This window comes from Stigmatopora argus, chromosome 14 (assembly GCF_051989625.1).
Source record: "Stigmatopora argus isolate UIUO_Sarg chromosome 14, RoL_Sarg_1.0, whole genome shotgun sequence".
NCBI classification, from domain to species: Eukaryota; Metazoa; Chordata; class Actinopteri; order Syngnathiformes; family Syngnathidae; genus Stigmatopora; species Stigmatopora argus.
Window position 1 is genome coordinate 8,885,446 of NC_135400.1, and position 15,394 is coordinate 8,900,839.

The following is a 15,394-nucleotide window of genomic DNA, read 5'->3' on the forward strand; positions in this document are numbered from 1 at the left end:
AAGTATGCAATATTGTGGTGAATAAAATGCTACCAAACCATTATGCTGCAGCTGTGAAACAGGGTAGAGTAAAAATGTGATTTAATGAAGCCACTGCAATATGTTACTATACTCACATCTATGTAACTCTCACGACACCCTCTTTCCCCCAAATCGGTTGTCGATTCCCCCCACCACCTACCCCACCCCCAACCACCGCCATCCTTCAGTGAAAGGATAAAGCCTGTTGCTAGGCAGGCAGTGCGACAGTTGCCATAGGAACGCTTGCAGACAGAGCTGGGGGGCTGCTCGGGTGGGGTTAAGGATGGGGTGCAAAAAGAAACGAACGATGCAGAGACAGAAAGGGGATGTATGTTTTTATGGGGGAAGGGCATCCATGTTCACTGCTCCAGCTTCTTCAGTGCTATGTCTCCTTCATCCAGGGAAACAAAAAGTATGACTTACGAGGTCCTTTTCAACTGCCAAATGTAAATATCCACAATTTAAGAAAGCATAGTGAGGATATTGTGTGAATTTAACTTTTGCACATGCTCACAAAGGCCAACCTGTCTCTAATTACTGAAAGTCACATCCTTATGAGGACACAGTTCCTGGAGTTGATTTTGACGATAATCAAATACAACAAAGGGTGCAGTGTGTTCCAGATTTTTATGCTGCAAGACTTTTTAAATGATTTTTTTTTTAAATAGAGCTTAACATTTGGTAGTGTTTTTGTATATATTTGTTTTTTTAGCTTTGCTATTTCTCTGCTCTATTTAGTGATGCTGTATAAAAGTGAGACAATTTGTATCATTCATTTTTTTCCAGGTCAAAGTTTCTGCTGGGGAAAAAAAGAACAGTATCATGATGAGCACATGGCTGGGTGTTTTTTTCTCTCCTAGCGCCGGTCTTACGCCTTTACGAACAATACCCGGACAAAAATGAATTCAGCGCAGTTGCCCACCTGCATATGCCAGCTGCCAACAATCTGATCGATGCATCCTCCTAGTCAAAATGGATTGGCCGTTTGTTACCGTAATTAGCAATGAATCATAATCATACAATGCCAACCGTCCCTTTTCAAATACATTTGATGTATCAATCCCAATGAATAAATTGAGGTGTCAGGTGAAAGGAAGGGCAAATCTTAGACTTGTCACTTGCCAAGGAAACATAACAATATAGCAACAACAAAAATAGCAATCCCTCTTAATAATTTAACATTCTGTGAACATAATGAAATTTGTAGGTATATGGATAAAATTATCTTTAAGAAAAGATGTCAAAATATATATTTGTGTGTTTGTCTATCAATTGCCTGTAAGTGACTGATAACTAATCCAAGGTGTACGTCGTGTTTCTTGTCCAATGTAATTATCGGGAAAGTGACGGTCAGAGTTAACAACATATGGCTCATCCCAATGCACTGTGTGGACCACCCATTCCTGCAATGCAACCATGTTTGATGGCCTGTCAATTATTCGGGATGCATTTAAGTCCAACTCTTCGGTCGAGTTGTTGCACCATAGCAACCCAATTTCCGCACTTCAAGCCTGCCCGCATGTTAGACATTCTCGCTTGTAATCGAGCTGAATCACACCATGTGCTTCAATACCAGCCGGGTTATTCAACAGTATGTGGAGAAACACAAGGGAAACATTGAATGTGTCAGGCTCAATCAGATTAACTTCGGAACAGTCTGCGTTAGTATCACAAAGGAATCATTAATTCAGTCACTTCACGGGCCCCTCTCTGTGCAATGGGCCTGCATTGGTGTCATTGGCAACTTGTCCTTGAATGGGGACTCACTTGACTTGATTCATGTCAAATTTATAGAAAACAGAAACACTATTCCAAAAGTACAATACAGCAGCATGCAACTGTCCCAAGTAACATAAAATCAGTATTCATATAATGATTGGTATGACAGAAATATCAAATGGAAAGAAAACACTCACCCACTGGTGCTACTGATTATCATTTACAGTATATTATAGGCAAAGTAGAACAGAAAAACTACGTTTTATCTTCCGCAACAAATCGGAGGACTGAAAAATCCTGACATTATTGAGCGCCAATATGTATTCCATCTGCTAGGTCTACTGATTCCTAAAGTGGTGCCCAGATGATATTTTAACTTAAAAATGTAATTGGATAAAAATATACCCGCTCCTGAAGCACCGCAATCCAGAAACACGCAACAGAATTGAGATAACTGACTGAAATGATACAAACTCATGGAACTGTTACCATTTGGGTCATAAATGTAGGTCAGTGTCACTGAGAGGGTTTTGGCCAGCGAGAAAAGGCCTTGCTGTTACTGACACCCCATCACTGCTGAAGTAGTGTCACACAGAACCAGGTCAAAGCTCAATTCGTTATTGGTCAGTTTAACTACAGGTCAGTGGAGGAACGAAGAATGAAGCATAATCTCTCTCAAATCAGACACTGTCCAAACATCCTACTGAGTTATTTATCCTAAGTATTCTGATGCACAGACAGTTGTAACCTAAAAGTCGAATTTAAATTATTATAATTTTAAAGTTGAAATAAAGACTATTATGGCTAGAATAGACCTGCTTCAGCAGCATGATATTAAGATGAATGACCTGCATTACACTTTAACAGGCATCGAGACCTTCATTTATGTATTTATTTATGTTGTTATTTGTTTGTTTAGCTATCTATTTTTATACATCACGTGTTTCCACGTCTAGTCCCTAACCTTATTAAGGCTACCATACTGTACCAGCGTTTTAAAGGCTGTAGCCCACTCCCATTCCATCCCATTGGCCCGGCCCCCTTGGCTGCATTCTGCAACAGGATTCGAAGGCACAGAGAGAGAGGAGGCTGAACTAGAAGAGAAACAAAAACGTGACTAGGCACCCAAAGCGTCCTGTTATGCAACAACTGACCTACTAACATAAATTTAGACAGAGAGAAGGGGAAATAGAGAGAGGCAGGAATTGGAGCAAACATGACCTGAGCAAGGCTCTAGAAAACAAGATTCACTGTGTTCAAACTCCTCCTTTATACCTGCGTTGAGGAGAGCTGGAGTTGTGCAAAGTGCCGGACGGTGTGTTTAGGAGAGCATGAGACAACAGCACGCACCACAGGATTGGTGCTTATTCTGGATTCTATAATTCTGACAACTAGGTGAGTTCAATCTGGAAAATTTCATCGCCTCTGACTGTGTTTTGGTGTCAAATTATGTGTTTTTTTAAAACAGAGATTTCTTATTTTGGACCTTGGGTGGCAATATTCCAGATGTCATTGTCTATTATATGCGGGTCGTTTGTAAGAGAGAAGAACAGTAGATGACTACATATTTTGAGGAAAGTGCTGTTTTGGTATGATTTTAGAATGATAAATACATTTATAATTAAATCCTTCAGGTTTGCTTTTACACTCGCACCCAAAACACAGTGCGCGCACTGTATACAACCACTACAATGGAGAATCTAATGATAACAATAAATATACATACTCCTTGTTTTACTACTACCGCTACAAATGATCATCGAGTAATGAAGATAACATAGTGAATTCTAATAATTATAAGATAGGTTGCTGCGAAATTGATTTTTGAATTATTTGATGGTATAGTGATTTTTTTTTAGATTGAGTCTGATAAGCGACCTATATTTGGACTCGGGAATTTAGGCTAGTCCGTGCAGACAAGTCGAGCGATCCGTGGACACGCTTCTCCGTGTCACGTGTAGATGCTCTTTGCAAAGGTTAACGCGGCTGTGCGTGTGCGGTCCTCCGGTTTAACCCTTCTGTCGCCGCCCCAGAACAATACAAAGTGGGACGCGCAAAGTCAGACCCGATCGAGCCCGGAGCGCCTGCCTCCTATTCGCGTTCGGATCTTCTTTTTTTTCTGCTTTAAAATGGGAGTTCTGCCGAAAAAAAGACAAATAGAGGAAGAAAGGGTGAAGTTAACCAGCGGCAAGGTGAGGTGTGGAACATCTGGATCGAATGTAGGTCACAGTTAGACGTGGGTCAATTCTGATAAGATCACTATTAACATGGTTGAAATGGATTCACGAGTAGAGTCGTTGTTTTGGAATGCATTGTAGCTGGTGAAATGAGGATTCTACTAAATACGCATGAATGCGTTTATCTGACAGTATAACAAAGAAGTCACTGCGGTGAGAGATGCCACCACAGCGTGTTAACACTAATAATAGATAGAGAAATGAAAACGTAAACATTATAATTCTAAAATGGATTAAACTAGAATTCAGATAGTCCTAGTTTATGGAGGAAATTACAAAACGTGTATTCTTAGGATATCCCATATATCCTTGCTGCTTTATTTATTTTTTGAAGTCATGCTCCAGTTTTAATCATCATACTTTACCATTAAAAATAAGTCTTCATTTGCCATTCAAAGCATGGGCTGAGACATGACGCACATTAAGCAATGTACCTAATCAAAGTGAAATCTGCATTTTTAACACTGATGAATATTAAGAGAAATTAATAAATTAGAATCTTCTGTTTTGGGAGCTTGTTATGCAACTAGCGAATTGTCTATTCTGTCTCTCTCTATTTCCTGGTGTGGTCACTGCCAACTAGGTGGCGTAGAGTGGGTCTCCATGCCAGTTATAAATGTAGGTCACATCACTCCTGTGGGAGGGGGTGCCGCTTAGGTGAGGTGCAAAATAAAGTCATGGTAGTGCAGCAGTATCAGCACCACCTTACAACAATAGAACCCTCACCAGTCATCAGAAATTGAGCTTTAGATAAAAAAATGAAGCTTCTCATGACTAGTTGTAAAAAGTAAAAATTATCAGTAACAATAAAATATATAGACATTAAATCCAGTAAAAGTTTAATGGTAAAAAGTCATTTGGAGAATTGTGGGGCACATTTATTGTATGGGTTTCTGAGCACATGTGAGATGATAAAAGATGAGTGCTGTGCTTTGTTATTGCTCTGTGGTTGTTGCTGCAAGCACAGGCGAAATACAGCATTTAGTAGACCAAAGGAGCGCATGTGACTGGTGAAACACATGGATGGAGTCACTCGGGTTTTTTTTCCTTCTTCCAGTGAGAGAGGGGTGATATGGCTGCGTGTTCTTGGAACAAGGATCCAGTTTCGATAGGACTCCACCTAGCTGGCAGGCGTTCAGATTTTTTTATCCACCGCCCCATCCCTTCATGTTTTTTTTTCCATGAGTGGCTAAAAAGTCTGCACCCAGATTTGGAATTCAGACAGACCCCACCCATACCATCGACCCCCAACTTCACACCACGTGCCATGTAATGAACCCCCTCCTCTTTAGGAAGAGGGGACTATTTCATCATTCCTCTTCTTTTGAAGCATGCGCCTTTTATTTTAAGCCTGCTCCTATTTCCTGAAATGCTCCATGGGAACACGTGCAGGGGTTGAACTCAATCCACTGTTTCCAGTACGCTTTACCACATTTAGACTCTGGTGGTTTGGGTTCAGTGGTTTGCATGAATGAGTGCAACTTGGATTCTTTTACTGTGCTATCATTCCACAAGTGCCACAGAGACACGTGATGTGTATGAATTGGAAAGCGAGATCTAGGTCATGGACATTTATTTGGAGAAACAAATCAGGTTTGCCTGCTTTAGCCTAATCGTTTGTATATTTGAGCCATGACTGTCAGTAACTCATGCAAATTAAATAGTTGCTTTCAATTTCTGCCTAACAAGAGTCAAAACAGAGAATGAGCAAGAGAAAAACAAAGGAGGTGCTTGAGCTGAATCTGAGACAATAATAGATTTTCACTAATGTAGCTCAAGAGGGCTCGGTGATGTCATAGACACTGATGTCTTTTGATTTCAGAAAACACTAACTAATAGTCTGCTTTTGGTCATGTCACACAAATTTGATTTTGGAGATTTTATTTCTGATAAACCACCCCACCACCACCCTTTTCCTGGGGTGACACATTCCATCTCTTGATGCAATACCAACATGCTTGCAGTCTCCATTTCTTTCCCTCTATCGAGCTACCATCTCATCCTTTGTTCAATTTTCCTTCTTTGTTTCATTTCTATGTTTGCGTTCACTTGCTCCCTCCTCTATGATATCAGCATTGGCACACTCTTTTTTTTTAATTTTGTTTAAGCCTCCCTCCACTTTGTTTGCCCTTTGTCCAATTTCCACTTCCGTCTCACAGCTACAGTATTTGTCACGCAGTTCTGATGACCTAGATTCGGTACAGTGAAGGCACATGGACTTTCTGGGTCAGTGGGACACGCTGTGGAACGTGTTTCTTTCCATTGTGTCTCACCCCTGCCACATGTCAAAGGCTCACGAGGATAACCCCAAACCATTGGTCCACGCAAAAGATTCCAGTCCAAACCAGAAAGACATAGGAACAAGTTTACCGGCTCCATCTAAATTTGACCTAGTCTGGTTTTAGGGGGGAAAAATCAATTTAAAAGAAAAAAATATGTATATATATATGATTGTTTCTAATATTACATAATGATGTAAGGTCATTCACAAAAAAATACTTTAGATAGCTATTGAGATTAGATGATGAGATTAATTTGAAATCATGTAATACCATCAGAGTAACCAGGGAAAGCAGATGTGAACTAACATTTTCCACAGACAGCAAAATACCTCTGATGTCACAGTAATGCCTTTTATGCCTTTTTTAGGCTTTGCAGCTGTGATGTGGAAACATATTATAACATATAAACGATGCCTGGGGACATTTTCATTATGTTTTTTTTTTAATTCATTCAACTTTTTATATTCCAGACTTCACATTTGGTATACAACTACCATACATGTAGGCCTACATGACCCAAAACAAACTTATAAGGTGGTTTGTATATTTAAATTGACATTCTTTGAGTGAAATTGGCAATAATAGACATTCAGCAATGCATTTGGTAAAAAGTAAATGAAAACTCTCTGAATGAGTTTGTGACACGATTAGACATATTTCGCAATCAATGACGTCCAATGAGTTACCGTACCCATCCTCATGTTTAATTTTAGTAAATGTTACCAAGCTGTGTTAGTCCTGTCTCTGTCCCTAACTCTTTCTTTCCAGGGGCCCTTGCCCTATATTTACACACGCATGCATTTATACCTCACAATCTCATGCCCCGGTCTCTTATTTGTCCTTGCCTTGCACCGGTTGCTTGCCTTTGTCTGTCTTATCTGCTCTCCCTGCATCATTGATTTGGCATTGAGTTGTTTTGGTGAAGAATGCTGCCACATTCCTGTGTGCGTGTGCTCAATTCTCTGTAGAGTTTACTCATAAAGATTTTCCTGGGAATTGGCAGCTATGCTGTTCCTGCAGAATTCAAAAAGCCTCTCATTGATTCACCCTTTCACCCAATTCCAATTTGAGCTCTCAGATTGTAACGCTTGGTGTACATTATTTCTTTCATATACGTATATGTCTGTGTACTAATGATGCATAATGCAAAGCTCACATGGTTTTACGAGATAAAAAAATTGGGCAATCAGTCTTTCAATAAACCCAATTGACCACATTACATCACAAAAGTCAAAATGTCGGGCTAAGCATCAAGGGTCAGACAGAGCAGATCAATAAGGGAGCACAGAGGTCAGACAGTGTGGTCAAACTATTTCTCATTGGTTACAATGGGACACTGCCAGACATGCTAAGGCAAAAGTGACTTAGAATATTCATCAAATGGAACAGAAAACAACAGGATTTTTTTTTAAAGGGCACAATTTTGATTATTTCCTGCATATCTACTAGAAAGTTAATGATGATGATGATGATAAATATCCAATCATGTGGTTCTTTTCATTCTATTGGTGGGAATTGAAATGAATTTGTCACTAGTAGACATTCACTCACTGCCATTACTCCCATTTTAAATAGATTAGATATCTAGCGGCGTCAACCAATGAGTTAACTAAAATAATTACATTATTTGTTCTGTTTTATTTTTCTCTGCAGATTCCAACTTTGAGATCATAGACTGGAAGAGCAGAGGAAGGAGAGAGTAAAAGTGGGCAAGATTCCCCAAGAGACTGGTGCACTAAGGTACAGTAGACTGATAGACCTACTTGCTTCTGTTTGGATTCATATCTTTGTCAATATTTTATATTTAGGTCAGTGTGCCATGATTAAAGAATATATCATCCACTTGTTCTTATACAATTTGCTTTTGTTGTTCATTTCCAGATTCACTGTCTTAATAAGGAGCCAGGATTCCTATAACAACACTTCACACAAAGTTACAAGTGGATAGATGAGGTTGTCTAATGCTGAGCTCCAACTCTTCGCAACCTTCTTGGCAAAGTTGGGGACTCGGGTTCCCTCCGTCATACCTGAATTGAGAATAAATAGCCCGATCAAGCTGAACAAGGAGCTTTGAAAGGTGTTCACTCACCTTTGTCACTGACCTGTTGTATTGACCAGTGTCCATTTTAAACTGGCAACCACTATACCAGAATGGAAAATCTGAATTCAGTTCTCAATAACTCAGGAAGTAACATAAACTGCCTTGAGACCTTCTCTACTTATGAAGAGTCCATGCCTCCTCTTCAAGAGACACCGTCTCGCTTGGGGCGTATCATGAAATCCAAACCCAATATGGCTTGCAGACGCAAACGTGAATTCATTTCAGATGAGAAGAAAGATGCCTCTTATTGGGAGAAACGACGCAAGAACAACGAGGCAGCTAAGCGCTCCCGTGAAAAAAGGCGCCTTAATGATATGGTTTTAGAGAACCGTGTCATCGCACTTAACGGTGAGAACGTTAGGCTCAAGAGTGAGCTTCTCCAACTGAAGTTGCGCTTTGGCCTTATAAGCACTGCCTCTTACATTGAAAAGACTCAGCAGATTGAAGAAAAAAACAGCACCGGAAATGATGGTTCCTCGTCTTCATCTTCTCAGTACTACTCGAGCGGGTATTCAAGCAGTTCTCAGGTGATGATAAATTCGGACTCTTCCGAAACTGAGCAGTCTGGGATCAACGCGGGACACAGGCAGCAAGTGTTATACTCGCCCCGCGATTCCCTGTCCGACATGTCTGATGGCTCCTCCAGAGACAGCCCGGAGCCAATTCCCTTTGAGATCAAGCAAGAAGGTGATAGGCTAGAGATGGATATTGCCAATGGCACTAGCACCCAGATCATCTTTAACATTCATCGTGGTCTGGGCAATGTACCCACTCATCACAAACTCCAGCAGCATTCTCAGGAGATGGAGGCCGTTTATCATGGCCAGCAGCAGGAGCTTCACCACCAACAACAACCCCATCCAGACCCTATTTCCAATATCAATAACCAGCTTGCCCCTCAACCACCGGCTGCCCAGACAAGCGTAATTCTCTTTGGTCCCAGTAGTGCCTCTTATCCTGTGGAGAGCTTGACACGGTCCCAAGATATCGGTATACAGAAGCAGAACAAAAGTAACAGTCAGTACCAGTCCTTTGCAGAGAGCTCTGCCGATCCCCTTGTCGAGGTGATGAGACCACTTGAGAACAAAACACCAGACTCCACTTCATCCGAGCTCAGTCAGAGTGAAGCTGAAGAGAGGCAAGTCTACAGTAATTTCCAATCTCTCCAACAGACCCTGCAGGAGCAGCAGGTGTCCCATTTGCCGACAAAGTATATCCACCAACACGTGGACGTCAACCAATCCCATCTCTACCACCATCAGCCTCCTTCCTATCTTATTTCCCAAGATGAGGAGCCACCCACTGCTCAGACTGAGTGCGACTTCCCAAACGATGCTTACTACCAAGTCCAGTCAATCTCCTCTATGAAAGAAACATCTTCTAGTGACGGGGATCCAAGGAGTTCTGACAAAGAGGCATCCACTGATGATGACGAGTCACCTTCCTCATCTTGCTCAGGCAAATACCACAAGCAGCTTCTCATCAGAATGCAGGAGCCTGCCTCCCCTCAGCAGAGCTACTCTCAGACCCAAAGCCGAGATACCCAGGGGGAGGTGAAGGGCACGGCGTTACCCCACAAACTCAGGCTTAAACATCGGGCCATAAGCTCTGGGAGCAGAGGAGGCCATTGCTCTGGACAAGAGTCCCCAACTACACCTCCCTCTGCCATATCACCACCTCTTCCTCAGCATCCTTATTTATCACTGTCACCACAACAGAACATTCAGAGAGAAACCCCAGCTGGTACCATGTACCTGACAGCATCGGACGAGGAGGGCACAAGCAAACCTGATGGCAAAAAGGAGACGGGTGTATGGCGGAATAAGAGGCAAGAATAGGCCATTTCAAATTTGGTCACAGCTGAACTTTCTCCAAGACAGTTTCTCCTTTGTCACATTATCCAGCCGCACATGCCTTTGACTCCTGTTATCCTCTAATGCCCTTGGTACATGACGTTGGACTATTTTAAATGTCACCAAAAAGGCTGGACTTTTCGACTTGCAGGATTGTATCATAATTGTATATATTGTACAGATTTGTCATTTCTTACATTCTCTCCATACCAACAGAAGCACTTTTTTATTCGATGAGAAGAGGAATGGAACTGCAGGGTTTTCTTTCTTTTTCTTGACAATTACTTCACAGCATGAAACGGACACAAAACACAATTGAATCAAAAGTAGAATGTAAAACAATCAGTCTCAAGCTTTATCAGTATGGAAAAAACATGCCACATATCTGAATGCACACAAGCATGTTTGGCTGCATATGCCTTAATTCGAATGAAATGCAAACTTTTACAAATGTTCCCTTGACCAAAGAAGTTTCACACCATCACAAAAAAATTTGAGTTCCATACCTCTTCGCACACCCTACCTCTATGATCCATATTCTCCCCTCTTATTTCACAAAAGATCAGCATCATGTTTATTTTTTAAGCACTTGTTTTGTATATTACTGCGATATAGGAATATATGTATCTATTCTTAAATATATATTTTACAAGAAATTGAATACAAATCTGGAACGGTAAAGGATTTTGAAATTACCATCCTTTCAGAAATCGGAATAAAATTACTGTACGGCCACACTGTCTGCTCTTGCTACAGGATCCACTCAAATCGAAATGCCTCTTTCTTGATTGTTAAGCTTTAGCATTAATCATTTGTTGATGACCTGTTTACACAGAACTGGCTGTCCCGTTTGGAAAGCCAACAGCACTGAATGGAGAACATTTTGGTTTCTGGGGCGAGTGCCTCATTATAATGTTTGGATTTCTTAACCTATAACCAGCCTTTAAATATGCTGCAGGCTGTAAGCCTTTAGTTTATTTGAGCTTTATGAACCATATCTGTTGTCACAATTCACTGGCCCAATGTATTTATTTCCCTCTTTTCCACTTGCCCATTACTGTATAAAAAGCCCACAGGAACATAGACAGTACGTGTATAGAACTTCAAAAGAGATCCACAGCAATTTTCATTTTGAACTGTGATGTTGGCATTTATTGCAATCAGGTTAAAACATGCTCTCATTGATGATAAGCATTGGAATTCAAATTTAACCAAAGAATGGTTTGCTTACTTAAAATTAATACATTAGCTGGCATTGGCAAAACGATAGGCATCCACTCCGTTTGAACTGGGAGGGTGACAGCGAATGAAATTTCATTCATTCACTGCCAACCCACCCAGTGCAAGTGGATTGGACGTCTATTTCTTATAATTGACAGTTGAAGAATAAAAAGATCCACACGATTTAGCGCTACTGCGAAGATCATGCATGTGGCCCGCCTTGGATCCAAGTTAAACAGATGTATATGTACCATGTTAGGCTTTTTGGCACTTGTGTATAAATGTAAAGTTCCCTTACACTCAAGCCACACTGTAATGTTTTTCTTTTTCATTGGTTTTATACCCTTTCACCATCGAGGTGTTGTTCTGTTCCCAGTACTGTCGTTTTTCTATTAACAGTGATGACATGTTCATACTTCCCATGCCCTACCCTCCCTCTTTTCAAGTGTGTAATCAGTAATGTTTGTGATTTTGGTGATGGTTTTATGAAAAAGACACCTGGGAGACAAAAGGAAACCGACAAGTGGTATTTCAAGATAGGTGGCAGTTATTCTGGTTCATCTACATCATTGTTCCTTTTGATGTGAAAATGTATGGAAAAACACTAACGAAGATGGGAGCATTTCAAGATCTAAAAAGAAATAAATAAGAATGTTGAACAAATCGAATTTGAGCATGTTATTTAAGGGTTTTACAACTCAGAAACGTTGTCATATTTGAGGTTTTTAGTTTTGTCTCAAAATTAGGTTGCTCTATACCACCCACATTCGTTGCACAATCACAGCAAAGTCATGGAATTGGAATTCATCTTTCCTCAAAAGGGTAGCAGTTGCCCAGTTGTTTTTAATAATACAGTAATACATTTATTTTATGCCTAAAAAATAGCAGAGGTGTCCTTGAAAAAATATATTTCCCATTAAAAGTGATGCAATCAATCCATTGCATGGTTAAACTTAACATAAAAGAGCCTTTATTGATGTGATTGATTATGTCTAGTAGTTGCACTAAATCATTTCAATCTGAAGCTACATAAATGTTTCTTTACTTGGTGAAGGCTTGCACATGAAACGTTTTCAACAGACATAACATAAACTTAGCCGGTTGTAAGCAAAACATGCAACCAAAGAAGGTGAGTCATCACTGAGATGTGCTCAAAGCAGTGGGAAGCTACAATGAGCCTTTGGTTGCTGCTGCCAACGTCCATGCCCAGTGATAGTCTTTGTCTTAACAAAGGAAAAGCCCACATATTTTTATTATGGCTAATATTACCACATTGCATGTGGATGAATAGAATATAGAAACATTCAAGAAATATTCAAGAGCTGACCATTGTAAACGGGTTTGAATAATATTATCTCTCAGTTTCATTGACAACGATAGACATCCAATCAATCGCTCTTTTCATCCTCTTGTCAATTTAAAGGAGTTTATCACTAGTAGACTTATATTCAGTACCAGATCAAATGGATTGGACGTCTATTTCTGTCAATGACAGCCAATAAGTGAAGCACAAACAGATTTCCAAGCAGGTTCATGTAGTGGGAATTTATTAAATTTTGTTCCTCCTGCTTTTTCCTAAACCATGCCATGCACCAAAACAAGGTCATGTTAGTAGCAACAAAAAGGGCAAAGGGGGGGCTGACTGTTGGAAGAAGGGAGGGAGCAAGAGCAGGAAACAAGAGCGAGAGGGAGTAACCACGACCTCCATCTAAGCCTGCAAACAAAGCACCTCTTTGAGGTTGACGCATCAATGCCCTTCCCAATGCTTCAAATCATATTCAACAAACACACATATAAAAGGAAAACTCCATAAACTGTCTGATAGCACATAAATATCTTCTGCAAGCAGCAGGATTTTATTGCATCCTCTAGTTTCCAGACTAAATGTGAACTACACAGTAGTTTGCATAAGCAGGTCAAAAGGAAAGTAGGTCAACGTGTGCAGGAAGGGAGAAGAGAGGTACAGAAGAATTACCATGGAGGGGGGACGCTAGTGGTTAGATTGATGGAGGTTGGTTCCTTCCGTGCCATTCTTGTTGATCTCCTACGGCAAAGATGCTCATGGTAAACAGAGCGGAAAATAAGGATCTCACGTTACCTGGTCCCTCTCTACAGCTTAAGGGAAATTCTTAACTGCTTAGAATCACAAAACCAGAGAGACTCTGAAATGTATTCAGTATTAGGATGTTTGAAATCTTCTATAATTCTGCACATCCATGTCCCGTTCAAGTCACAAGATTAGGGATTTCCCTTTCCTGTATAGTGGGTAACTTATTGCAGGTCACGTGTAGCTTGCAAAGTGACCCGCACAGAAATAGATTTACATTAAGCAGGAATATCACGCATGGGCAGTATGTATGCCATGCTGTACTGTATATACCGTATGACATATTACATAATACACATGAATGATTTTTTTAAAGGTACATCAATACTGCATAGAGCAGACAGAATCAAAATTTATACTGGCCAAGTACAAAGTAGAAACACGTATATAATTTGTCTATACAGGCGCTCAAATATAATAGCACCTAACAAACAAGCCACTATAACAAAAGTACATTTGGGACATAAGTACAGAGAGAACTGAAGTTATGGCCTATTTGGTCTATTCTTCGCTCATAGACATTTTAAGGTTATCTAACGCTGAAATAATATAACTTCACGCAATTACAACAAGGGAAATCTGATCATGTCCCATTATGATCTGTTGGAATTTGAGCATTCTATTTAAGTCGTCAGCTACCATTAACAGCGATAGACGTCCAATCCATTTGCACTGTTTGCATTTCACTGTCGATTGGAGCTGATGGCTTATAAAAATGTTTATAGATGTCTTCAAGTGATAAACTACTTTCAAATCACTGCAGAAGGATGAGAAGCGACGGATGAATGGATTGCCATCAATGGTAGCCAATGAGTTGGAAAAACAGGTCCACTTTGACAAAATATAAAGCAAACATCTTTAAAGCATGATCATTGATAGAGATGAGACTTTAACTTTTGTTACACTTTTGTTTGCCTCATTGCAAAAGGAGAATAATGACACATTGCATTTGCTCCTGTCACATTGAGTCAGCCGGCAGCCTGAATAGCTCCGGACCAGGGAGTGATCTACCCTGCATATGACCGCCATCCCCTCACCCACAATGAACATCATAACACTAGCCAAATTGCCACCAACTTTTCACACCCATATTACATCAATCTCTTTCGGTCAGGTTTGCACGAACACTCACATAAACACGTGAGAGGAGAGAAGTCATTGTTGACCTGCAGCCCCTAACTCCCTTTACGACTGATGTACCAAGCATGCATTATGAAAAATTGATTTCAATTATTTCCCAGAAAAGGTGTCGGGGGCATATTATAACTTGCTTAGAGAGATATAAAATGCATACCTACCTAAAAATAAATTAATCGATTTATGAGGTGACTGATTATGAAAACATGCCGTTAAGTGAGTAGTTCTGAGTTTGGTCAAATTATGATGTCATGAAAATGGCTTTTGTGCTCATATATGTGAGTTTTCATCTGTAATATTCACATGTGATGCTCACACAAATATATATAGAAATTAAGATCAGATTCATATCGCACTGCTATGTCTCATATTATTATGTAAAGTTACATCAAGTCATAAAACTGTGTTTTATCCTTACAAATTATGTAGAGTATGTAAAATTATGTAACTTTATTCTTGTAATATTACGACATTAATCTCATAATCTGTTAATTTAATTATTTTCTTCTAATATTTTTTATTGTGTGGGACTAAAATTCTCTCTTAGTACTGTGTTATGTGTGTGTTTGAAAACTTTCAATGAGGAAGAAAAACACCTGCTGTGTAGGTTGGAAAGCATGTTGAAAATATTACACAATACCCTTGCTGCTATGCAACCTGTAGTTAAAGTTGAGTAACATTGCTGCCTCTGTTACCCAGAGATCAGGGCTGGGTGC

General features: G+C 40.1%; 1 protein-coding gene across 1 annotated transcript; it reads left to right on the forward strand.

The window, feature by feature from the left end:
* Window positions 1-2,813: 2,813 nt before the first annotated feature.
* Window positions 2,814-12,102, forward strand: LOC144089057 (uncharacterized). Its single transcript, XM_077619873.1, has 3 exons — window positions 2,814-3,135; window positions 7,913-7,999; window positions 8,141-12,102. The coding sequence occupies exon 3, from the start codon at window positions 8,411-8,413 to the stop codon at window positions 10,196-10,198; it is 1,788 nt and encodes a 595-aa protein (XP_077475999.1). The 5' UTR covers window positions 2,814-3,135; window positions 7,913-7,999; window positions 8,141-8,410; the 3' UTR covers window positions 10,199-12,102.
* Window positions 12,103-15,394: the final 3,292 nt, after the last annotated feature.

What these genes read in the sequence shown, in the direction of transcription:
- LOC144089057 (XM_077619873.1), top strand. Translation starts at nt 8,411, where the DNA reads ATGGAAAATCTGAATTCAGTTCTCAATAACTCAGGAAGTAACATAAAC.